Source organism: Pleurodeles waltl, chromosome 4_2, assembly GCF_031143425.1.
Source record: "Pleurodeles waltl isolate 20211129_DDA chromosome 4_2, aPleWal1.hap1.20221129, whole genome shotgun sequence".
NCBI classification, from domain to species: domain Eukaryota; kingdom Metazoa; phylum Chordata; class Amphibia; order Caudata; family Salamandridae; genus Pleurodeles; species Pleurodeles waltl.
Window position 1 is genome coordinate 563,675,099 of NC_090443.1, and position 25,872 is coordinate 563,700,970.

General features: G+C 43.8%; 1 protein-coding gene across 6 annotated transcripts in view; it reads right to left on the reverse strand.

Annotated features, from left to right (window-relative positions):
- Positions 1-25,872, reverse strand: part of NEK7 (NIMA related kinase 7) — a 337,523-nt gene that overhangs the window by 177,556 nt on the left and 134,095 nt on the right. For all 6 annotated transcript variants that reach the window (XM_069232115.1, XM_069232117.1, XM_069232114.1 and 3 more), the window contains one exon: positions 23,823-23,930. In XM_069232115.1, coding sequence (XP_069088216.1) covers positions 23,823-23,930 — 108 coding nt within the window. The remainder of the gene's footprint in view (positions 1-23,822; positions 23,931-25,872) is intronic.

Consider the following 25,872-nt stretch of genomic DNA (forward strand, 5'->3'; position numbering starts at 1 on the left):
TATTGCCTTGCCACAGACGATTACACATGCATTAGCTGATTTCAACTAGCCTGGCTATGAAATAAATTCATGTAAGCGAGTTCATGAAAGACAGGTAAAGCCTCAAATTTGGAAATGTATTTTATATAGATAAATTAGTTAAAACTGGTTTCCTTCAAGATGTTTTTAAACCAGAAGATGGATATTTCAATATCAGTGAAGTAAATTGTTAAGATGGGAGCATAAAAAAAGGAAACTTCCGTTTTGTTTTCATTATTTTGTCAATAATGTCTTTCTAGAATTGTTATATTACATTAAAGGAAGCCAATTCTTAATATGTTCTTCTGAGAAATGGGTATCTAGGATTTATTAAGAAACAACAATTTAAAAAGTGTGTATACTTTTGTGGACGTTCTTATCTACAGAACTACCATTTAAAGGGGACGGTGAATTAATATTGATAGCAAATAATGTATCAAGCCAGTAGTGCTAATGAATTGTCTTATGAGTACCTTACACAAATACATTTCTTACAGTGATTTCTAGTAGAGGACAATGAACTCATGGAGATGCTTGTTTTCCTGTATTGTCACTAGATGCGCTGGCTTATTTATGTAAAATACTGAAGATCATTTGGGCCACCTATGGGTCCGGATGTCCAATTTTAAATCAGATAGTTAACTTCATTTTGGTTTGCACATAAGAGAATACTGTTATAATGTCAATCTTTTAAGATGTATTATAATACCAATCTATCCTGCAGGTTAAATTCCCCTTGTCATTATTTCTACGTATCATAACCTCATCTTTATATGTTCCCCCTTCCTGTAATTCCTTATGGTACATTTCCACAATTGGAAATGATAGCTACATGAGAATGTTGTGAGATGAAGAGTCTATCTAATCAGTGAGGAGAGTGGATGATGGTGGAAAGAGAAGAAATTAATAAAGCTTAAGACTTCTACATCTCACAGTATCATCTTTACAATACTGACAACAAACTGGTCTGCGAAATTGGGCAGAGGCTGTCTCTTCCCCGACTGGTTCAGCACTAGATCCACCATGGGACCCAGCAACATTTCTAGGGCTGAAAATCTTCATGTACAACTGAAAGAAATACTGTGGTACTAATTCGAAGCATAATTTGTTAGAGTGACTGAACGCTCCTCTGTGGAGGTTCTTACCTAAGAAGGGTAACAGCAATTCAAGCCCTTTAGCAGGACTTTATCCACACGCCCTCCCTTGTGCCGAAAGTTAAAGAGATGAAGGTTGCTGCAGGGCAGCGAATTTTAAAAAGAAAAAATGTTCTCCTCATATATACGGCTGTAGCTAAGTCCTACTGTTGGCATGGTTACCTTCCCACTTTTTTGCCTGATATTGATGCCAACTTTGATTGAAACTGTGCTGGGACCCTTCAAACCAGGCCCTAGCACCAGTGTTCTTTCCCAAAATCTGTACCTTTGTTTCCACATTCGGCACACCCATGCACACAGTTAAGTCCCTTGTAATAGGTAACCATGGTACAAAGGGCCCTTTGGCCAGGGAAGGACACAAAGGGCTGCAGTATGTATTATGCCACCCTGGGGGACCCCTCACCAGCCACATGCACACTGCCTTTGCAGCTTGTATGTGCTGGTGGGAGAAAAAGGCAAAGTCGACATGGCACCCCACAAACCACTGCCTATGGCATAGGTAAGTCACCTCTCTAGCAGGCCTTACTGGTCTAAGGCAGGGTGCACTATACCACATATTAGGGCATAGCTACATGCATGAGCAATATGCCCCTATAATGTCTAAGTCCATTCTTAGACACTGTAAATGCAGTGTAGCCATACTGAGTATATGGTCTGGGAGTTCCTCATTACGAACGCCACAGCTCCATAATGGCTTAACTGAATACTGGGAAGTTTGGTCTCAAACTTGTCAGCCCAATAAACCCACACTGATACCAGTGTGTGATTTATTGAAAAATGCACTCAAAGGGCATCTTAGGGATACCCCCAGTATGTTAGCCAAACTGCTAGTGCAGGACTGACAGGTCTGTGCCAGCCTGCCACTTTCCGAAAAGGTTCTGACCTCATGGGGTGAGAGACTTTGTGCTCTCTGTGGCCAGAAACAAAGCCTGCTCTGGGTGGAGGTGCTTCACACCTCCCCACTCCATGCAGGAACAGTAACATCTGGTGATGAGCCTCAAAGGCTCAAGCCTTGGGTTACAGTGCACTAGGGCACTCCAGCTAGTGGATTTGACCACCTGGGACAAAGCCCCACTTTTGGTGTCAAGCCCAGTGGGAACATTTGGGAAAATAGGGAGGAGTGACCACCATAGCCAGGACCACCCCTAAGGTGTCCAGAGCTGAGGTGACCCCCCCCTCCTCCCCGCCCCCCGCAGAATCCTCTAACTTGTTTTGGAGGACAGGGACAAATAGGGTTAGGTTTGTGTCCTCTTCCCCAAAGGGAGTGGACACAAGGAGGGTGTAGCCACCTTCAGGGAGTTTGGCTACTACCATTGCTAGTACCATTGGCTACTACCCTTTGGCCCCTGTAACACCCCTAAATGCAGGATTTAAGAGCTCCCCTGAACCTAAGTCGTCAGATTCCTGATGACCTGACAAGAAAGAAGGGCTGCTAAGCAGAACCCCCAGCAGAGAAGACAACGCAAACTGACTTTGTCCCAGCCGTACCGGTCTGTCTCCTGCTTCAAAGAACCTGCAACAAGAAAGTGACGCATCCTGTGTGACTAGTGACCTTCTGGAGTGCAGGGCAGTCCTATGGAGCTTGGCAAAGGACCAAGAACTCCTGAGGAAAGCGCCCCTGTTCGAAAAGACACTACACCAAGAGGACTCCAGAGCACCCCCAGATCCGCAAGTCCTGACCACTCTGCACCAGACGCCCACGGCCCGTGTCCAGGTGGCCCAACCAGCTAGAAAGGATCCCTAGGCGATTCCAAGCAAGTGCCCACCCTCGGTTGACCTTTCCTGCCCCTCACGAAGACACTTGCAGTGTGAATTCAGAGGACCCTCTTGACCACAAAAGCTCCGGACGAAGATATCCGATGCCTAAAGGTACACTGCACCTGCAGCCCTGAGGCCTTGAAGAACCCAACCACCAGTGCAGCAACGTTCAGCAGGCTGCCCGCCTGTGGTTTTCCTATCCAATCCCCCCTGGATCCAGCCTGCAGCACGTAAGTGACCCCCAGGGTCCCCTCATAGGAAAGCACTGGGATCGCATTGTTCTTTTTTTGCACCCGGCAGCCCCTGTGCTGCTTAGGGTGTGTGTTTGGTGCCTACTTGTGCTCCCCACAGAGGTCCTCTAAATCCCCCCACCCGGTCTGCCCTCCTTAGACGCAGGTACTTACCTGCCAGCAGATTTGAAGAAGAGTGCCCCCAGTCTCCATAGGAGCCCATGTTAAGTTTGCCTCAAATTTTTATGTACTTACCTGCAACTTCAATCTTGTGATTATAGAAATAAATGAAGATAAGATATTTTTGCTATTAAAAAAACCATTGGTCCGTGGCTTACGGAGCACAACCCTGAAATTAATTGGGAAAAGATAACAGTCCAATTAAATTCACGCTACTGTCGGAAACATTGTTATGGTCCTCAAGAGATAAGTAGTGCACCATCTCCTGCTCAAGTTTTAGCTACTAAATCCAACGTGGTTTGTGCTCTGGAAAAGGTTGTCTTTCCCCAGAATATAAAATATTGTCTGCAGTGTTTGACCAAGCAGAGGCAGAGAAGCTACCTCTCACAGATATTATGATTGCAGGATCGAACTTGAGCCAGGTGCGAATCTACCTTGCAGTAGAATCTACGCCCTTACTGAAAAGGAGAACACTTTCCTAAAAGAATATTTGGAAAAGTATTTAGCAAACTGTTTTGTTCGTCCCTCGCAAACCCCAGTCTCTTCCCCTATTTTTTTTGTCCTAAAGAAGAAGAATAACGAGTTAAAAACTTGTATCGATTACAGAGCATTAAATCAAGTTACGGTGAAGAATCGATATCCCCTGCCCTTGATTTCTGTACTGCTAGATCAAGTAAAAGACGCAAACATCTACACCAAACTAGATCTTCAAGGAGCGTACCATTTAATTTGAGTTGCTAAGGAAGACGAATGGAAAACGGCCTTCCGCACCCAGGTTGGTCTATACGAGTAACAAGTGATGCCTTATGGGCTATCTAACCCGCCGGCCTGCTTTCCAGCACTTTATGAACGATGTTTTGAGAGAGTTTTTAGATTAATTTGTATTAGTTTACATTGATATTTTAATCTTCTCACAGAATTTGCGAGACCATGTAGGTCACGTGAGAGCAGTTCTAAAGAAATTGTTGGAAAATAACCTTTATGTGAAGTTGGAAAAGTGTGTCTTTAATGCGACGGAAGTAGAATTCTTGGGATTCGTCTTATCTGAAAACAGAGTTTCCATGGATCCTGCTAAAATTCAAACAATCCTGGATTGGCCTTCTCCTAAAACTGTGAAGGAGGTGCAAAGTTTTATTAGCTTTGCCAATTTTTACCGCCTGTTTATTAAAGAGTTTTCTAAAAAGGTGGTCCCCAGTACAAAACATTTGAGAAAAGGAGTACCCTTCCATTGGTCAACCGATGCTAAAGAATCTTTTGAGTTCCTCAAAAGAGCCTTTACGACAGCCCCGATCCTTCGCCATCCTAACCTTGAGGAGCAATTATTTGTGGAAGCTGACGCCTCCGACAAAACAATTGGTGGTGTATTGTCTCAGAGGCACGAGGAAACTAGTCAACTTCACCCAGTGGCATTTCGATCCAGGAAATTAACTCCTCCTGAAAGACATTATCCAATTGCTGATAAAGAGCTATTGGCAGTGAAGGATGCCTTTCAGGAATGGCGGCATTATTTATTAGAGGCTCGTCATGTAGTCACTGTGTTCACCAATCACAAAAATCTTGAGTTTTTAAAGTCTGCTAAGACATCAACTCCAAGACAATTGAGATGGTCCTTTTACTTTGCAGATTTTAATTTTACCATTACGCCTCAAACTGGTTCTGACAATGGTAAGGCAGAGGTGTTATCGAGAATGAATAATATACCTGGAGCCGGAGAAGCTGAAAAGATTCCAATTATTCCAGCAGACAAGTTTGTTTGTACCTTACAATTGTCCGAAATAAAAAGGAAGGTTTGAGAATCCATGTCTGACCAAGAAATTTCAGATTGGGCCAACAAAAAGGAAGGAAGAAAGATGCTAGAAAATCTCCCTTTTGTGAAAATGCTTTATATTTGCCAACTCATGAGTTGCAAGAACTAGCACTACAAGCGTGTCATGAGGATCCTTTAGCTGACCATAAAGGAATTTTGAAGACTACCAAATTAATTAAAAGGTATTTGTGGTGGCCAACCATGATCCCTCAAATAAGACAATACGTTCAAACCTGTGATAAATACATTTGAGGAAAGACAACACGACTAGCTTCTGAAGGTGAGCTTCAGGCTCTTCCCATTGCACCATATCCCTGACACACCATTACTATGTATTTGATTGTAGATTTACCTTCAAGTCAAGCTTTTGACACAATCCTAATTTTGTGGTCATCTTTTCTAAAATGAGTCATTTCATCCCTCTGAAGTAGGTTCCTAGAGCCTCTCAGTTAGTACAGTTATTTTCACAGCACATATTGAGATGTCATGGCATTCCGGTGGTTTTAATCTTAGATTGAGATCCCCAATTTGTCTCCCAATTCTGGAGAGCCTTTAAGAAACAACTTGGAATAGACTAACGTTATTCTACTAGTTGTCATCCGGAAACAGATGGACAGACAGAAAGAGTTCATCTGGAGATAGAGCTTATATCTTCTGGACCAAGACAATAATTGGCCATATTTCATTTGGACAATTTCCATACCACAATGCTATTCATGCCTCCCACAGGTTATTTTCCTTTCTATTTGAACTCTGGTAGGCACCCAAACATTATCTTAGGAAGGTAGGGAGGCTCGGTCCCAGTTGCGAATGAGGTTAGTAAGAAAATTCAAAAGACCTACCAATCCGCTAGAGAACATCTGACCAAGGCTAAGATCTCTTACAAGAAGCATGCTGACAAAAAGAGGAAAGGCAACCCTGGTTATTGCGAGAGTGAGATGGTCTGGCTATCCACTCGAAATTTACATATAAGAGGGAACAAAAAATTCCAGGCTAGATATGTAGGACCCTTTAAAATAAAGAAAACTGTAAATCCAGTAACAGGAAACTCGCTTTGCCTCCTCAGATTAAGGTTCATCCAGTATTCCATGTCTTGCTACTTAAAAGAAGCCCTCCCAATGTTAAGACAACCACCCCTCCAGATCCTACCCAAGTAGATTCACATTTAGAGTATGAAGTGAATAGAATTTTAGACTCAAGGTTTAAAAAAAAGGAACATTATATTACTTCATTGATTGGAAAGGTTTTGGCCCAGAAGAAAGGTCCTGGGAAGCCTTCCAAAATTTGCATGCTCCAGGGTTGATGACACTTTCCGCAACAAACCTTCTGTGGGAGGGAGTTCTTTGGAGGGGGATACTGTCAGGAAAACTATTGCCAGTGTTGTTAAGTTCTTCCCTCAGCAAAAACGATTCCCCTTTTCCTGGGACTCACGTGGGTAGCAGCAGCGTCCTCACTCCCAGTGGCTCTTGCGGAGACTGTTCTTAGAACTAGCTTCTTCAGGTTTAACTGCCACTCCAGATGGTGGCTGCAAATCTTTGTGAGGTCAGCGCTCTAGTGTTTCTACCTTAGTCTTGTGCTGAAGCTTCCCTCCAGCTGTTTCTGTCTGGGAGCTGTGCACTTCAACTGTCAATCTGAGGAGAATGAGCAGTGTTCCTGAGGTGCTTTGTTTCATAGAGAATTCTTCCAGTTTTGAGTAATTATTTTTCTTGCTACAGTATGCACACCAGCTACTTAATCCCTTCTGGAGAAGCTGAATTTCTTCCTTCTTCCAACAACTGGCTATCAGCTTTCTGAGGAGAATTTGTTTTGGCTTAACAGAACTTCAAGCACCTGCAGTAAGGAATCCTTTTGTATGTTTTCCAGACTTGCCTATTAATATATATATATATATATATATATATATGGAAAATGTCACTTACCCAGTGTACATCTGTTCGTGGCATGAGACTCTGCAGATTCACATGCTGTGCACTATCCTGCCATCTAGTGTTGGGCTCGGAGTGTTACAAGTTGTTTTTCTTCGAAGAATTCTTTTCGAGTCACGAGACCGAGGGACTCCTCCCTTTCGGTTCCATTGCGCATGGGCGACAACTCCATATTAGATTGTTTTCCCCGCAGAGGGTGAGGTAGGAGTTGTGTATATAGTAAAAGTGCCCACGCAATGGAGTGAGTATGTATGTACATAATGTGTATAAAAATAGTATATATTTACAAATTTACAATTTTCATCAACTTATAACGGCTACAGGCTCCCGGGGAGGCGGGAGGGCGCATGTGAATCTGCAGCGTCTCATGCCACGAACAGATGTACACTGGGTAGGTGACATTTTCCGTTCAATGGCATGTGTAGCTGCAGATACACATGCTGTGCATAGACTAGTAAGCAGTTATCTCCCCAAAAGCGGTGGCTTAGCCTGTAGGAGTTGTAGTTGTTTGAAATAATGTTCGTAATACAGCCTGTCCTACTGTGGCTTGTTGTGTTGTTAACACATCTACACAGTAATGTTTTGTGAATGTATGAGGCGTAGACCATGTGGCTGCCTTACAGATTTCTGTCATAGGTATATTTCCTAGAAAGGCCATTGTGGCGCCTTTCTTCCTAGTGGAGTGCGCCTTTGGCGTAATAGGTAGATCTCTTTTTGCTTTAACATAGCAGGTTTGAATACATTTCACTATCCATCTGGCAATGCCTTGTTTGGATATTGGATTTCCTGCATGAGGTTTTTGGAAGGCTACAAACAATTGTTTTGTGAAACTGTTTTGTTCTATCAATATAATACATTACTGCTCTTTTAATGTCTAACGTATGTAAGGCTCTTTCAGCTACTGAGTCTGGTTGTGGAAAAAAGACTGGGAGTTCCACTGTTTGGTTTAGGTGGAACGGTGATATAACTTTTGGTAAGAATTTGGGATTTGTACGGAGAACCACTTTATGTCTGTGTATTTGTATAAAGGGTTCTTGTAGAGTAAATGCTTGTATTTCACTTACTCTTCTAAGAGATGTGATCGCTATTAGGAAGGCTACTTTCCAGGTTAAGTATTGCATCTCACAAGAGTGCATGGGTTCAAATGGTGGACCCATGAGTCGTGTTAATACAATATTGAGGTTCCACGAGGGAACTGGTGGTGTTCTTGGGGGTATGATTCTTTTTAAACCCTCCATAAATGCTTTGATGACTGGCTTTCTAAAGAGTGATGTTGAATGTGTGATCTGCAGATAGGCAGATTTTGCTGTGAGATATATTTTAATGGAAGAAAAAGCTAGATTAGATTTTTGTAAGTGTAATAAGTAGCTTACAATGTTTTTTGCGGAAGCTAGTAGTGGTTGAATTTGATTATTATGGCAGTAATAGACAATTCATTTCCATTTATTAGCGTAACAATGTCTTGTAGTTGGTTTTCTAGCTTGTTTAATGACCTCCATACATTCTTGTGTAAAGTCTAAATGCCCAAATTCTAAGACTTCAGGAGCCAGATTGCTAGATTGAGCGATGCTGGATTCGGGTGTCTGATCTGTTGTTTGTGTTGAGTTAACAGATCTGGTCTGTTTGGTAGTTTGATATGAGGTACTACTGACAGGTCTAGTAGTGTTGTATACCATGGTTGGTGAGCCCAGGTTGGTGCTATTAGTATTAGTTTGAGTTTGTTTTGACTCAATTTGTTTACCAGATATGGAAGGAGTGGGAGAGGGGGAAAAGCGTAAGCAAATATCCCTCACCAACTCATCCATAACGCATTGCCCTTGGAGTGAGGGTGTGGATACCTGGACGCGAAGTTTTGGCATTTTGCGTTTTCTTTTGTTGCGAATAGGTCTATTTGTGGTGTTCCCCAGCTTCGAAAGTAAGTTTGTAGTATCTGGGGATGAATTTCCCATTCGTGTGTTTGTTGGTGATCTCGACTGGGATTGTCGGCTAACTGGTTTTGAATTCCTGGGATGTACTGTGCTATTAGGAGAATCTGATTGTGAATCGCCCAATGCCAAATCTTTTGTGCTAAGAGACACAGTTGTGATGAGTGTGTCCCTCCCTGTTTGTTTAGGTAATACATTGTTGTCATGTTGTCTGTTTTGACAAGAATGTGTTTGTGGGCTATTAGCGGTTGAAATGCTTTCAATGCAAGAAACACTGCTAACAGCTCTAAATGGTTTACATGCAATTGCCTTTGTTGAACGTCCCATTGTCCCTGAATGCTGTGCTGGTTGAGGTGTGCTCCCCACCCTATCATGGAAGCATCTGTTGTGATCACGTATTGAGGCACAGGGTCTTGGAATGGCCACCCTTGGTTTAAATTTATAGAATTCCACCACTGAAGCGAGGAGTGTGTTTGGCGGTCTATCAACACTAGATCTTGAAGTTGACCCTGTGCTTGTGTCCATTGTGTTGCTAGGCATTGTTGTAATGGACACATGTGTAGTCTTGCGTTTGGGACAATGGCTATGCATGAAGACATCATGCCTAGTAGTTTCATTACAAACTTTACCGTGTAGTGTTTGTTTGGTTGTATGCTTGATCTTACATTTTGGACCGACTGGACTCTTTGTTGACTTGGAGTGGCAATTGCCCTCTGTGTGTTGAGTGTTGCTCCCAAGTATTGTTGTATTTGGGATGGTTGCAGATGTGACTTTTGGTAGTTTATAGAGAACCCTAGTTTGTGTAGAGTTTCTATGACGTATTGTGTGTGAAAATGACATTGTTGTTGAGTGTTGGTTTTTATTAGCCAGTCGTCCAAATATGGGAATACGTGCATGTGCTGTCTCCTTATGTGAGCGGCTACTACTGCTAGGCATTTCATGAATACTCTGGGGGCTGTTTTTATCCCGAACGGTAGCACTTTGAATTGATAGTGTATGCCTTGCATTACAAACCTTAGGTATTTTCTGTGAGAAGGATGGTTGGGTATGTGGAAATACGCATCCTTGAGATGCAATGTTGTCATGTATTCCTCCTTTTTTAGTAAAGGAACTACGTCTTGAAGTGTTATCATGTGGAAATGATCTGATTTGATGAAGAGATTCAGTGTTCTGAGATCTAAGATAGCTCTTAACATTTTGTCCTTTTTTGGAATCAGGAAATATAGTGAGTAGACGCCTGTTCCTTTTTGGTGATTGGGTACAAGCTCTATTGCTTGTTTTTTTAGCAGTGCTTGGACCTCTATTTGTAATAGGTCTAAGTGTTGCTGACAGTCTGTGCGGTTTTGGTGGCACGTCTGGAGGGAATGTTGTGAATTCTATGCAATAACCATGTTGGATAATTGATCGGACCCATGCGTCTGTGGTAATATGTGTCCAGTTTTGGTAGTATGTGGTTAGTTTCCCCCCTTCTGGTGACAAGTGTTGGGGTGTTGTGACATTTTAGTCACTGCTTGGTCTGGCTTGGTTTGGTTGGATGGAATTTTCCCTTTCCTCTTGGGAATTGTCCTCTATAGGAGCCACAAAACCCATCCCTTTGGTATTGTGATTGATAGGTGGGTCTGGTTTGAGAGGTGGAAGGTTCTGATGTTTGTTGTCGAAACCCCCCTCTGAATTGTGGTTTCCTAAAGTTGCCTCTGACTTGTGGGGAATAGAGCGAGCCCATGGCTTTGGCCTGGTCTGTGTCTTTTTTTCATTTTTTCAATGGCTGTATCGATTTCCATCAAAACAACAGCTGTTGATTAAACAGCATATTTAACACTGCTTGTTGAATCTCTGGCTTGAATCCAGAACTTCGCAGCCATGCATGTCTGCGAATGGTTACAGCTGTGTTGACAGTTCGTACTGTTGTGTCTGCAGAGTCTAGTGCGGACCTTATCTGGTTGTTAGATATGGCCTGTCCCTCTTCCACTACTTGCTGGGCACGTTTCTGGTGTTCCTTGGGCAAGTGCTGTATGATGTCTTGCATCTCGTCCCAGTGTGCCCTGTCATAGCGTGCAAGTAGGGCTTGTGAATTCGCAACTGATTGGCTGCTTGTGATGCCACTCGCTTGCCTGCAGCATCAAATTTCCGACTTTCTCTGTCAGGTGGTGGAGCATCTCCTGACGATTGAGAGTTTGCTCTTTTCCTTGCTGCCCCTACAACCACAGAGTCCGGTGTAAGATGCTGTGTTATAAACACTGGATCTGTTGGGGGTGGCTTGTACTTTTTTTCAACTCTAGGCGTGATAGCTCTTCCCTTTACAGGCTCCTGGAAGACGTTCTGCACGTGCTTGAGCATGCCTGGGAGCATTGGCAGACTCTGATAGGATGCGTGGGTGGATGCCAGAGTGTTAAAAAGAAAGTCATCCTTCACTGGCTCTGTGTGCATTGCTACGTTGTGGAACGTAGCTGCCCTGGATAGTACCTGCGTACATGCAGTACTGTCTTCTGGTGGTGATGGCTTAGTTGTATAACATTCTGGGCTGTTATCCGATACTGGTGGATCATATAAATCCCATGCATCGGCATCATCCTGGGTCATCCCAGTATGTGTGGGTGGCTGCATTATAAGTGTTCCCACTGGTGACAATTGTGGCGAGTGCAGTGGGTATGGTTGTGGTGAGACCATTGGTGGTGGTGGTGATTTGTCTCTAACCACCTTTGCCTTTGGCTGCATTTCTGTTTCCTGAAATGCAAGCTTCCTTTTCGATTTGAGTGGAGGTAAAGTCTGAATCTTGCCAGTCTCTTTTTGGATATGTAACCTCCGTTGTGTATGGTCAGGTTCTACCATACTTAGCTCTTGCTCGAATCGATGTCTTTCTTTGAGTTGGCTGGAAAGTCCTTGCTCTTCTGTATAAGAGCTTCTTTTTGGCTCCGAGGCGGCTTTTTTTTAGTACCGAAGTTTCAGTTGTTATTGACTTTTTCGGTTCCGAGGAGATCTTTTTGGGTTTTGTCGATTCGATCACTCGGTGTCAAAATCGTTCGGTGCCGGAATCTTGACCGGAGTCGGAAGTCTTCGGCAACTCCTTGGCCTTTTTCGGTGCCGATGTTTGGTCACCTTCCTTTCGGTGGGTTAAGCCATGGCCTGCTGGCGGTGGCATCCCCATGGCCTTAAGTGTTGTGGTGTGACCCGGAGTTTGGGACGGGGCAGGTTTACTCATGGTTCGTTGCACCGTTGAGGGTCGTTCATCTTCGGATTCATCCGAGTCCGTCTCTTGGATGGAGATACTTTCCTCCTCTTCGACGTCGAGCTGTTCTTTCGGTTTCGACGCCATTTGCAGTCTTCTTGCACGTCGATACCTCAAGGTCTTTTTCGATCGAAACGCTCGGCAAGCTTCGCAAGTATCCTCTCTGTGTTCGGGTGACAAACACAGATTACAGACCCGGTGCTGGTCTGTATAAGGATCCTTTTGCGTGAAACTTAGGACAGAAACGGAAGGGGGTCCGGTCCATTAGTCTGGGGCGACGGGTAGGGTCGGGCCGACCAGGCCTCAGTGAAGATTGGAAGACCCAAAGGGCTGCCGAAGCGGTTTTGATGTCGGTGCCGATACACTAACACTAACCCGGTACCGAGCGATAACAATACTGTCAAATTTTCGATACTTTAGCTAACTTTCCCGATTCGAAATACGCAGCAAAGAGTAACACGTCCGATCTCGATGGCAGAAAGAAGACAATCTAAGATGGAGTAGACGCTCATGCGCTGCTACTACTGCGAGGCATTTTGTAAATACTCAGGGGGCTGTTGTTATCCCGAAGGGTAATACCTTGAATTGGTAATGTTTTCCTTGTATTACAAATCTGATGTATTTTCTGTGAGATGGATGGATGGGTATATGAAAATTTGCATCTTTTAAATCCAGTGTTGACATGTATTCTCCCTGTTTTAGTAGTGGGACTACATCTTGTAGTGTCACCATGTGAAAGTGTTATGATTTGATGAATAGGTTGAGAGTCCTGAGATCTAAAATTGGTCTTAGTGTTTTGTCCTTTTTGGGAATAAAGAAATATAGGGAATAAACCCCTGTTCCTTTTTGTTGGTTAGGTACTAGTTCTATGGCTTGTTTTGTTAATAGTGCCTGCACCTCTGTTTGTAACATTGCTAGATGTTGCGACAACAGTTTGTGCGCTCTTGGTGGAATATCTGGAGAAAAATGTGTAAATTCTATACAGTAACCATGTTGGATAATTTACAGGACCCATGTGTCTGTGGTTATGTCTGACCAATGTTTGTGGTAAAATCTCAGTCTTCCTCCCACAGGTGATGTGTGTTGGGGGAGGCAGATGGGCAAGTCACTGCTTGTTATTAGTGGCCTGCTTAGTGGGCTGAAATTTCCCCCTTGACCTTGGGAACTGTCCCCTGAAATACCCACGAAACCCCCCTCTCTGATATTGTGACTGGTAGGTGGGTTTTGTTTGAGAGGTGGATGTTTCTGCAGATTGTTGTCTGAAACCTCCCCTATATTGCGGCTTCCTGAATGTCTCTCTATATTGAGACGGGTAGAGCGCGCTCATGGCTTTGCCCGTATCAGTGTCTTTCTTCATCTTTTCGATGGCTGTGTCCACTTGTGGCCCAAACAGTTGTTGTTGGTTAAATGGCATGTTTAAGACTGCTTGTTGTATCTCTGGTTTGAAGCCTGAGGATCTCAACCAAGCATGGCATCTAATCGTGACAGCAGTGTTCACTGTTCTTGCGGCCGTGTCAGCAGAATCTAATGCAGATCGTATCTGATTATTAGATATTGCTTGTCCCTCTTCTACCACTTGCTGAGATCTTTTCTGATATTGCTTGGGGAGATGTTGGATGATATCGCTCATCTCGTCCCAGTGAGCTCGATCATAACGTGCAAGAAGGGCCTGCTAGTTTGCGATGCGCCATTGATTGGCAGCCTGTGACGCTACCCTTTTTCCTGCTGTGTCGAACTTCCGACTCTCCTTATCTGGAGGTGGTGCATCTCCAGATGACTGACTTGGCTCTCCTCGCAGGTCCAACCACTACAGATTCCGGGGGCAACTGTTGTGTGATGAACACTGGGTCCGATGGTAGTGGCATGTACTTCTTTTCCACCCGCGGTGTGATGGGTCTTCCTTTCACAGGCTCCTGAAAAACTTGTTGGGCATGTTTAAGCATGCCTGGGAGCATAGGCAGGCTTTGGTAGGAAGCATGCGTTGTGGACAAAGTATTAAAGAGAAAATTGTCCTCCAATGGCTCTGAATGCATGCTTACATTATGGAATGCAGCAGCCCTAGCCAAGACTTGGGTGTATGAGGTGCTATCCTCAGGTGGAGAGGGTTTCAAAGGGTAGCACTCAGGGCTATTGTCCAACACAGGCGGATCTTAGAGGTCCCAGGGGTCTGCATCGTCGTGCGACTGCACAGTGTGTGTGGGTGACTGTGCAGTGGGCGTGGCAAGAGGTGACACTGTTCTTTGTGGTTAATGTGGAGGAGAAAGTTCTGGTGAAAAATGGCGAGTGGGCGATTTTTCCCTGGGCACCTTAGCCTTTGGCTGTCAGTCTCTGATCATCCCTGGAAAGCCAGTTTTCTTTTTAATTTGAGAGGAGGGGCAGTTTGGATCTTCCCAGTATCCTTATGGATTTGTATCCTTGCCTGTGTTTCATCAAACTCTTCCATTTGAAGTTCCTCCTCAAATCTGTGTCCCGCCTTTAGTTGTTTATAGAGACCATGTTCCTCGGTGTATGAGGCTTTTTTCGGCTCCGAAGACGTTTTTTTCGGCACCAAAATGCCCATGCTGATGGAAGGCCTCGGCTCCGAAAGGCTTTTTCGAGGCTTCGTCGACTCGACGAGTCGATGCAGAGTTTTTTCAGTGACGGATTCTCGCCTCGAGTCCGAAGACTTCGGCACGATTTTGACCTTTTTTGGTGCCGAAGGTGTAACTTGGTCACCGCTTTATTTTTTATGGGTCGAGCCATGCCCTTCCGGCAGTGGCGTCCCCGAGGCCTTATGCTTCTTAGGCTGACTGTGGGCTTGGGTCGGGGCAAGCGTACTCACGTGTTGGCCTGCTGTAGGCGGTCGGTCTGCGTCTGAGTCCGATCCTTGGATGGAGATAGCCATCTCCTCCTCTTCGACATCGAGGTGTTCTGAACTTTTCGACGCCATCTGCATCCGCCTCGCCCTCCGATCCCTCAAGGTCTTCGTCGATCGAAAGGACTTGCAGGCCTCGCAAGTATCTTCCCTGTGCTCCGGTGACAAGCACAGATTACAGACCCGATGTTGGTCTGTATATGGATACTTGGCGTGGCACTGTGGGCAGAAACGGAAAGGGGTCCGGTCCATTAGGCTTCGACGTCTTCTGCGGTCGGGCCGACCAGGCCCCGGTTGGGCGCGGGAGCCCCAAAGGACCACCTAAGCTGTGTTTCGCCGGTGTTGATGCAAGATGTTTCCCGATCGAAAACAATACCAGCGTTTTTCTATGAAATCTAGTCTTTTTCCGATTCGAATAACAGAGCGAAGAGGAACACGTCCGAACCCAATGGCGGAAAGAAAACAATCTAAGATGGAGTCAATGCCCATGCGCAATGGAGCCGAAAGGGAGGAGTCACTCGGTCCCATGACTCGAAAAGACTTCTTCGAAGAAAAACAACTTGTAACACTCAGAGCCCAACACTAGATGGCAGGAACAGTGCACAGCATGTGTATCTGCAGCTACACATGCCAAACATATATATATGTGTACATATATATTTAAAAAATTTAAAACTCTTCGCCTTGCAGACTTGCCTCAGTGTTCAGACTAATTCCTAGAGACTGTGATTGAGAAAACTGAACATTGAGAACGAGTTTTCGTTTTCAGTAAAAGACAATAGTAGTTTGTATATTTGTGAACTTTTGAACTGTTCTCCAGAGAACCTTGTAAACCTCTGACTCCTGGAGAAAAGAAGATATTAAGTTAACATTGTTCTCTTAGAGTGAGGCTAGTCTCTCAAAAGATCCAGGTTAGGAGAACGATAGAATTGGGTGAATGTGAATGGATGAACAGTTGAATGCGCAGTAGGAACGTACTTATCTATGCTCGTATCACCCGACTGCAGGTCCTTCCTTTAAAGAAATCCCAATAAGAAGAAAGGTGCAGGTTACAGGAGCACACACGGAATATCCTTTCCTCAAGTGGGAAACACAGGATGGAACAGGATCTGGAAGTGGTCTCTTTTTCTATTCCAGTTCCCCTTACACCCTAGCGGATGCAAGGTTCAGATAATCAGTAAAGTCTGAGCATGCATCTGTTGGAGGGAGTAGGGTAAAAGGCATCTGCTCCTGTGGAAGTTTGATTTAATGGGTAATCTCCTGACACCTGCTGAATGTAGAAGATTACGAGACCTGGCAGTATCCCATTTTAGAAATTAACACCCCATCTATTATAACTTCCAAAGAATTGGATGAGAACATCAGGAAAGATGAAACCATAAACCAACTTAAAACATGTATTACAGGGTTGGTCCAAAACCTACAAAGAAGTAAATGAAGATATCGATTGGAAGTTAGACATGAGATTAATATCAACATGAACCTTATTCTTAGTAACAACAAAACTATACCTCCCAGTAGCATTAGAGATAAAAATCATAGACCTTGCACACAAAGGTCACTAAGAGAGGCGCTTAACTAACTCCAGGGTGAGAAAATTTGACTGGTTTCCCAACATGGATTCTCTGGTAGAATTAAAAGTAAAGATAAATTGCTTACCTGTAATACTACCACTTTTCCAGGGAGATCCTCCTTATAGTCATAAGCAATGAATAGTCCCGCCCACATGCAGGGACCCCGGTGTCACTCACCCAGTGTACATCTGTTTGTGGCATGTAGTGCTGAAGATTCACATGCTATGCATTGCTTCCGCCATCTAATGTTGGGCTCTGAGTGTTACAAGTTGTTTTTTTCCCAAGAAGTCTTTTCGGAGTCACGGGTGCTGTTCAAACAGTACATTGCGAGCAAAAGAGCTTGCTATGGCATCAAGCTGTACATGCTGTGTAACAGCTCTTCTGGCTATGTGTACAGCTTGGGAGTGTATACAGGGAAGGACTCCACCCTAAACCCTGTAAGTTGCCTTCCCACGTTAGGGGTCAAAGGTAAGATTGTATGGGAACGTGTCCAGCCACTCCTTGGCAAAGGTTATAACCTTTATGTGGTCAATTTCTATACAGGGGTAGAGCTGTTCAGTGAGCTCTACAAAGCTGGCACTGTGGCCTACGGTACAGTTACTTGTTACCGCAAAGAATTCCCACAGGAACTTTTTTGCAAGAATCACCAGAAATCCCAGAGTACTGCTTTGCATTCCAATGAACAGCTCACAGTCAAATTCTCTGTTAGGTGTGATGTATGCGTGCTCTTTACAATTCATGAGAGCACTTCCCCATCACGGTTTGGGGGCAGATGCTCACAAGCCCCCCCGTATACTTGATTACAATAAGTACATGGGCGGAGTGGACAAGAACGACCAGTTCTTCAACCATACAATGCGTGCCGTAAAACGCGCACTTGGTACAAGAAACTGTTTACCCATCTGACCCAGATGGCAACATACAATGCGTACGTTGTTTATCGTCAGAAAACCACAGGAAGACTCATGAGAATCAAGACTTCCAGTTGTCTCCAATTGAACGCCTCAATGCTGTTACAGAAGCAGCAACCTCCAGCTCATTTGTTCAGGAGGATGTGACAATGCTGCAGAGTGACACTTTGCTGATCCCATTCCTAAAACACCCACAAAGGATCTTCCATGTCATCCCTGTGTAGTGTGTTCGAAGCATGGAAAGGAGCGGGAGAGTCGGTCCCCAGTGCCCATCTCAGCCAGGCATCTGTGTCCCTACTTGCTTTATGTTGTATCATACTAAAGCAAAATTCTGGGAAATCGACTGAGGTGGAGTTGCCGTTGGATAAACCTTTCAGTGGCTGTGCATTGATACCGCATGCCCATGGGCCACTGCTTTGTTAGGCAAGCAGCCACAAAATTTTACTGCATCTACTTCAGGAAATCATGGACTTCCTAATGGCCAGCCCGACACCTATGTCCACCGTCAGAACGTCGTAGGTGTTCTGTTTGATTAAAGTGCCTTACAGTCCCCACAGTGCACAGACTAGTGGACAGAACATATGCCACACTGCCACAGGGTACGCTGTGTGGCAAAATGTTAAAGGCATGACTGAATTTTGAAATGCTTGTTTGGGAACTTATGTATGCTACACAAGGACCACCATGATTGCCAACGAGAACCAGAGTAAGTGTAATAAGTCAAATAAATGTCCTGTCGGACATATTCACCAACATTTCTACTTGTTTGAAAGTGTGCAAGCTCAATTTGTAGCTTGACTTTCAAAGCAAGAGTAGAAGTGTTGGTGAATGAGTCCATAGGATATTTGTTTGACTGCGTGTGCAGTGACTGGTGGAATTGGGCCCGTGGCCGGCAATATGAAAGTGTTGTTTGCTGTGCATGATTAGTGTGTGAATGTACCAAGCGGTTGGTGCCTTGAAGTGGCTTTACGGCTCACCTTGAGAAGGCTTCGTTTCAATATTCAGATACTTTGATAATTATTAATGCTTTGAAATCATAATTTCTGGAGGTGCTAACAACCAACCAGTGTGAGAGACGGATTTACTTTAACATACTAGTACCAGGGGAATCCAAGGGTGCAGGACTTGCGTGGCTCTCAATAGTTTTCCTTCAACTTGCATTACAGTGAGGGGAAGTCCTGGAACTCAGCGTTCCACCAAGTCTCCAGAGAAAAACGTTGTCTCACTTATGTGGGTGGGCAAGTGATTGTGACTGGGAAGTGCCCAAAATGGATTGTGGAGACATCAAAATTGCCTACCACAAAACAGATTGGTTTTGTCCTGTGTATTTGGTCCTGGGCTCTGCGGCCATATAGGGAAACCTACCAAACAAACCCAGACATTTCTGAAAACTAGATACCAAGGGCAGTCCACAGAAGTGTGGCGTGTTTGGTTTCCACAAAGTTTTCTTACCTAGAATACTCTGCAAAGGTGAAACTTTGAATAAAAACACTATTTTTCCTTGCTTTTTCATCACGTAAACTAAAGGAATGTGCAGAAGTCCTCATGCAAGAACTACCATTGACCCTTGTGTGATCCACTGCTTTACGGGCACTAGGCTCAGGCACACCAGTGGGGTAGCGCTTTTATCAGGACAAGTTGGGGAATTCTAGGTGGTACGATGTTTGTGGATCCATGCATATTCCTGTTTTTACTTCACATAAATGCAAGAAAAATGCTGTTTTTATTCATGCTTCACCTTTGCATGGTATTCTGGGTAAACCAAACTTTGGGGAACTCACACAAACAACACCTACGTGGACTCACCTAGGCGCCTATTTTTTTTTTTTTTTAAAGAAATGTTTGAGTTTGGTAGGTTTCCCTAAATGGTTCCAGATCCCAGGATTAATTGGTACACTCACCTCAGTTATCATTATCGCCACAGTACGTTTCGGGCATTGCCTGTCCCGGGCACTAGGCCTACCCATATGAGTGAGATACCATTTTTATCAGGAGACTTAGGGGAATGTTGGGTGAAAAGAAGTTTGTGGCTCTCTTCAGATTCTGGAACTTTGCAGCACCGAAATGTGAGGAAAAGTGTTGTTTAGCCAAATTGTGAGGTTCGCAAAGGAATCTGGGTAAGAGAACCCAGTAAGAGCCTCACAAGTCACCCCATCCTGGATTTACCTAGATGTCTAATCTTCAAAAATGTACAGGCTTTGGAGGTTTAACTAGGAGCCGGCTGAGCTAGAGGCCAAAATCCACAGATAGGCAATTTGCAAAAAACACATAAATTTTCTTTGGAAAAATGTGATGCGCCCATGTTGTGTTTTGGGACATTTCTTGTTGCAGGCACTAGGCCTACCCACACAAGTGAGATGCCATTTTTATCAGGAGACTTTGGGTAATGCTGGGTGGAAGGAAGTTTGTGGCTCCCTCAGATGGCTTATCAAATTTTGAAACAAACATTATCACATTTTTGTAATATTTGTATTCTAGTGAGATAGAATGAAGAAGCAAAGTTGAAACCTACTGGCATGACACGAAGAATACAGAACCAGCTCACGGTATTGTAGTACTGATATGCTTTAAACGACCTCAATATGCGTCTCTCTGTATTGTAGTACTGATATGCTTTAAGTGCCATCAATACACGGCTCCCTGTATTGTAGTGCCTTCTACTACGGATACTCTTTAAGTGCTCTCAGTACGCGCCTGAACATATGAGAGAGAGAAAGTGAGGTGTAGTTAGAGTTAGGTGTAGATATAGGTAGAGGTAGGTGGAGATAGAGGTAGGTGTAGAGGATAGGTGTAGGTAGAGGTAGGGAAAGGTAGGTGTAGGCAGACGTAGGTGTAGGCACAGGTTGTGTTAGGTATAGGTAGAGGCAGGTGTAGGTAGAGGCAGGTAGGTATCGGAAGAGGGAGAGGCAGGTGTAGGGATAGGTAGGTAGAGGTAGTTGTAGGTATAGGTAGGTACAGGTAGAGGGAGAGGTATGTGTAGGTAGAGGGAGAGGTATGCATAGGGAGAGGTATGTGTAGGGAGAGGGAGAGGTATGCATAGGGAGCGGTAGGTGTAGGGAGAGGCAGGTGTAGGTAGAGGAAGGTGTAGGTATTGGTAGGTATAGGCAGGTGTAGGGGTACAGGTAGGAGTAGGGAGCGGTAGGTACAGGTAGGTGTGGGTAGAAGCAGAGGTAGGTGTAGGTAGAGAGAGGGAGGTGTAGGTAGAGTGGGAGACAGGTGTAGGTAGAGGAAGAGGTAGGTGCAGGTAGCGGTAGGTAGAGGAAGATAGAGGTAAAGGTAGGCAGATGTAGAGGTAGGCAGATGTAGAGGTAGGTGTAGGTAGATGTAGGTGTAGGTAGAGGGGGAGGTAGGTAGAGGGAGGTACAGGCAGAGTTAGGTATAGGTAGAAGTAGGTGTAAGTAGAGGTAGGTAGAGGGAGAGATAGGTAGAGATAGGGGTAGGTAGAGGTATACATGTAGGTTTGTGTAGATGTCATTAGAGGTAGTCGTAGGTGTGCGTAGTGGTAGGTGTGGGTAGTGGTAGGTAGAGGTAGGTACAGGTAGAGGTAGGAAGGGGTAGTGGTTGGTAGAGGTGAAGGTAGAGGTAGTTGTAGGTAGGTGTAGGTAGAGAAGTGTATGTAAAGGTAGGTGTAGGTAGCAGTAGAGGTAGGAAGAGGTAAAGGTACGTGTAGTTATCGGTAGGTAGATGTAGAGGAAGGTACAGGGGCAGTAGGTGTAGGTAGAGTTTGAGTTAGGTGTAGTTAGAGGTAGGTAGAGGTAAACATATAGGTAGAGGTAGGTGTTGGCAGAGGTAGAGAGAGGTTCAGGTAGGTGTAGAGAGAGAGGTACAGAGACATTGAAGAACAAAGCGCCATCAGTATTCTAAGTGCAAAACAAGAGGCAATACAGTGTGTAATAACAGCCTGCAAAAAGAGATCAAAGAGGGAGTCAAAGCAGCCCACTCTGACATATTGTGTAATCACAGTAATTGTAGGCCTCTTCTACGCAAACCTTAGGGGAGAGTATGTGGCCTAACGGCCTGAGCTGCCAACTTTGGAGCTGGGATAGCAGGTTTCAGTCCCGGTGTCAGCTCAAAATCATGTGATTCTGTGCAAATCACCTAATCTCCCTGTGACTACCAAAAATGAATGTCTCCTTCTCTATTGTAACCAATGCTCATGTAAAGTGCTCCAAAACCTTCCGGTGCAGACACCAAAGAAACAGTGACAAGAAACAGCAACGTGCCCAAACATTCTACCATAGAGCGTGAAGCAAAAGCAATAAAAACAAGTCGATGGGCGCAGACACCCAAGAAACAGTGAAAAGAAACAGCAACATGCCCAAACAACATACCGCCATGGACCGCGAAGCAAAATAAATAAAAAAGAAGTAACTTCGGCGTGGTAGCTGCAGGGGAAGGACAATGGCCAGTGTCCAGTGGTAAGTGACCATAAGGAGTACTTCATTCAGAGGCAACCAGAGGGCAAGAACGGCAAAGTAGACAACAGGAAGTTAAGTGTGACAACTTGCTGGCCAATCAGAAGCATGTAAATCAGAGCGACATGGAATAAGCCAATGGTAAGTTCAGGTAAGTAAGGGACTGAGCCTATGCCCCTTTCAAGTGTTTTTTTTTTTTTTTTTTTTTAAACAACAATAGATTTTGCAAGCACGCATGCAGGCGAAACCTAAAAAGGCCCACCTTATTCAAACAGATTTCTTATCATTGCCTGTCCCCGAGCTGCATCAGTTTCAGGAGTTCATCCATGTAAAAATGCTTCCTAAATGTGTGCCTGCGTGGCCACGTTGCTGCCAAACAGATTTGCTGGAGAGGTACTCCAGCAAAATGAGCTGTAGATGTGGAAACGGCTCTGGTTAAAAAAACCTTGACATAGTCCTGCATTGGCTTTTCTGCTTGGGCTTAACAAAACTGTATAGATGATGAAATCCATCTGGCGACTGTTTGTTTAGTTACTGGAAGACCTTTTCTGATACCACTTTATGCCAAAAACAACGGGTCGGCTTGACAGGGCTGATGGGTCCTGTGCAAGTCAAAATGTATGCATTGTTTGATGTCTAGAGAATGCAAAGATTTTTCAGCAACTGCTGGATTTGGGAAGAATGTTCATAAAAACACTGGTTCATTCAAGCTGATCTGATGGTACCTCGGGAATAAATTTAGGATTGGTCCGAAGAGCAACACTGTTTGATGTGAATTGAAGAGAGGAGTCCTTGCTGGTAAATGCATGAATGTCACTCTTTTGGTAGATGTTAAAGCCGGTAAAAGTGCAGTTTTCCAAATAAGGTACTTTAATTTTGCAAAGTGGATGTGCTCAAACAGTGGTTTCATGAGCTGTCCCAACACAACATTCATTTCAGAGAGGAGGAAAAGTCCGAAAAAGTCCTTTGACTAATTGTTTTACCATGTGACTAGACCATACAGATGGTGCATCAGTGGAGCTTCAAAACCTGGAATATGCCACCAGGTGCACTCTTATGGAAGAATAAGTCTTGCTGGATCTTGCCAGGTGGAGCAGATATGAGAGGATTTGCTCCACGGTGATGTGATAGGGTGGACGCTCGAGCTCACAAACCAAAGGCAGGAGCGTTTCCACTTCAGTTTATAAGTTCTGATGGTTGCGTCGGCTCTTGCTTTACCAAGAATCTCCCTACAGTCTGATGGAATGTTTATTGTGGAAAATTAATTGAACTCCGGAGCCAGGCCGAAGTGTAGAGATGTCGTGTCTGGATGCCATAATCAACAATTCGGTATTCTATTCTCAGCAGAAAGGTATGTTACCCTTTTGAGGAATTGTGTTAATCTTGATGCACCTGAACCCTAGAAGAGGCGCGGCCTCTGAAAATGTCAAATCCAGACTGGTACTGAGAGCCTATGATGAGATTTGGCCATAAACTCAGAAGTCCTCACAATGAGTTAAATGACAATCTAATAAAAGCCAGAGCACCGTCATAGTAATCAAGCTCAGGAGCCCAACAGGCACATTAATGGGACCAAATAGATTTTGGCAACCAATACCTCTCTAGTCAAGTAATTTCAACTAAGTGTGAATCTATATGCAACACTCCCAAAGATAAGAGCGGAGGGGGGGGGGGGGATTCTTATTACCTATCTATTCTCTATGGAGTAATTTGACATTGACTAATGATCTTCTAGTTCTAATATCAACAATTACGTACATTATTACACATATGTATGCATCCAATTTCTTTATACCGAAGTTATACTAGAAATCCTTTTATTTGAAACAATGTAAAAAATTGTACCTAAAGAATGTGCTGCTGTGGTTTTGGAGCTGAAGAATCTGCCAAGGCCAAGGTCACCAAGCTTAACCACCCCCGTTGCTGTGATGAACACATTTGCTGGTTTGATATCTGCAAACAAATTATTAAATATAAAACACATTTCCAAAAACAATCAGCTTTGTTATATGTAGTACAAGAAGTGTAGTAGTAGAGACATTGGGATAGGTGTTCTATTAAAATACAGCATAGAATATTTTCTCTCACACAAGACTCAAATTTCTTGCTCTCGGTTCATAACATGCATTCCAGATCAGGATGTTCTACTGCATGTGTAATCAATTAAAGTATTCCCAGTACCTATCTTTAAAGATTCTCCTGCGATGTTTAGTAATTTCTCACATACGTAAAACATACGTGACAGCAAAAACCGAGTTAAACTAACTGGATATTTACACAGCAAATGACAATAGCAGGAAGCCCCTGATCGTGATTTATGCTGCAACTTCGATGATGTGAATGAAAGAACTATCTAGTCATATTCAGTATCGACAATAACTGATAAGAAACGCCAATCTATGCAACTATGTTTACTTCACAAAAACACCATTCTCTTTTATTTGAAAAAAACATGTGCTAACACAGCTTCGAGAAGTCGACATTGCATGTACTGCACAAAATCACTGTAAGCCCTGCTGATGTTGCATATTGTTTTGTTCCTTCACCTATACTTGTTTGGGCCAGAGTTCGGAGTGGGTAAGATCTGAGAGGCACGGCATGCCCAAACTTTAATTTAAGAAAAATAGTTCCCTGCTTTTTTCTAACAAGACAACAATCCTGGGAGCTGAAATGCTTCAGCTTAAGTGTAGGGCATTGACTCGTCTGTGCTGTGTACCCGAAGATGGAGCAGACCGCTAATCAAGAAACAAGCCTTCTTGCCAGGGTGCCTGCTTGCCTGAAAAATGGAAATGTGCACATTGGTTAATCTGCAAATGTAAAGGGTGCTTGGAAGCTGGTACTGGCTTTAATTGATGGAATCAGTTGAAGCTTCCTGATGACACAGCTTTATTCTTTCTGAGTGGTACCGCAAGAGAGTTAGTTATCAGATGAGCTGTGAAATGCCTGCTTTTAATGGAGAATTATAAAGACATTTACGCTGCGTACAGTCTGGGTATTACGAAAATTAATATTTTGGAAGCACTTTATGTTAAACCTTTTTGCGCATTTTGTAGCAGTCCAACTAATACTTTATGTAATACAAGTTTAAATACGGACTAACAGTCACAGTGCTTCCTGTCACAACCTGTAGCACTAACAATATGCAAGTCATTATACTCCACTAAACCAATGAGGAGTCAATTCTGTGGCTCTGTGGTTAACTTGCATTTTTTTTTTTTTCAATTAAGCTGAGTGTTATTTTATATATAAGTATCTGAAGGTGGAGACCAAAAAAGTTACAGAAAATGTTTTGTAGCTGTGCCTTTGACCCCACCTCCAAGTTCACTGACCCAGTTACTCCACTGCATGCAAAATCACAATTACCATACTTTTTCAATACACTTCAACCACTGTTTGGGGCTAACTGTAGTCTTGATCAGGTGAATAAACAGCTGCCTCCTGTATGATATACTTCACCAACCCTTCAAAAATGTTCTCACCTAAAAAGCTCCTATCACAGAAAATTACAGGAATTCATTGGAAAGCTTAGCCATGCTTCCTGTAAAAAGCACCCGTGAGACCTGGAATCATTGGCATAGTTTAACCTTTTTGCCTCTGTTTCCTGTATTTTTACCTGTGTGCTTGATTTCGTTTTTGCTGGTTTTTGGTACCCATGGCACTTTACCACTGCTGACCAGTGCTAATGTGCAAGTGTTCCCTGTATCAATTGTGATTATGATTGGTTATCCCTGATTGCATATTTATTTTACTAGTAAGTCCCTAGTAAAGTGCACTAGAGGTGTACAGGGACTGTAAATCAAATGCTATTTAGTCAGCCTGCAGCACTGATTGTGCCACCCACATACATAGCCCTGTAAACGTCCCAGACCTGCCATTGCAGTGTCTGTGTGTGCAG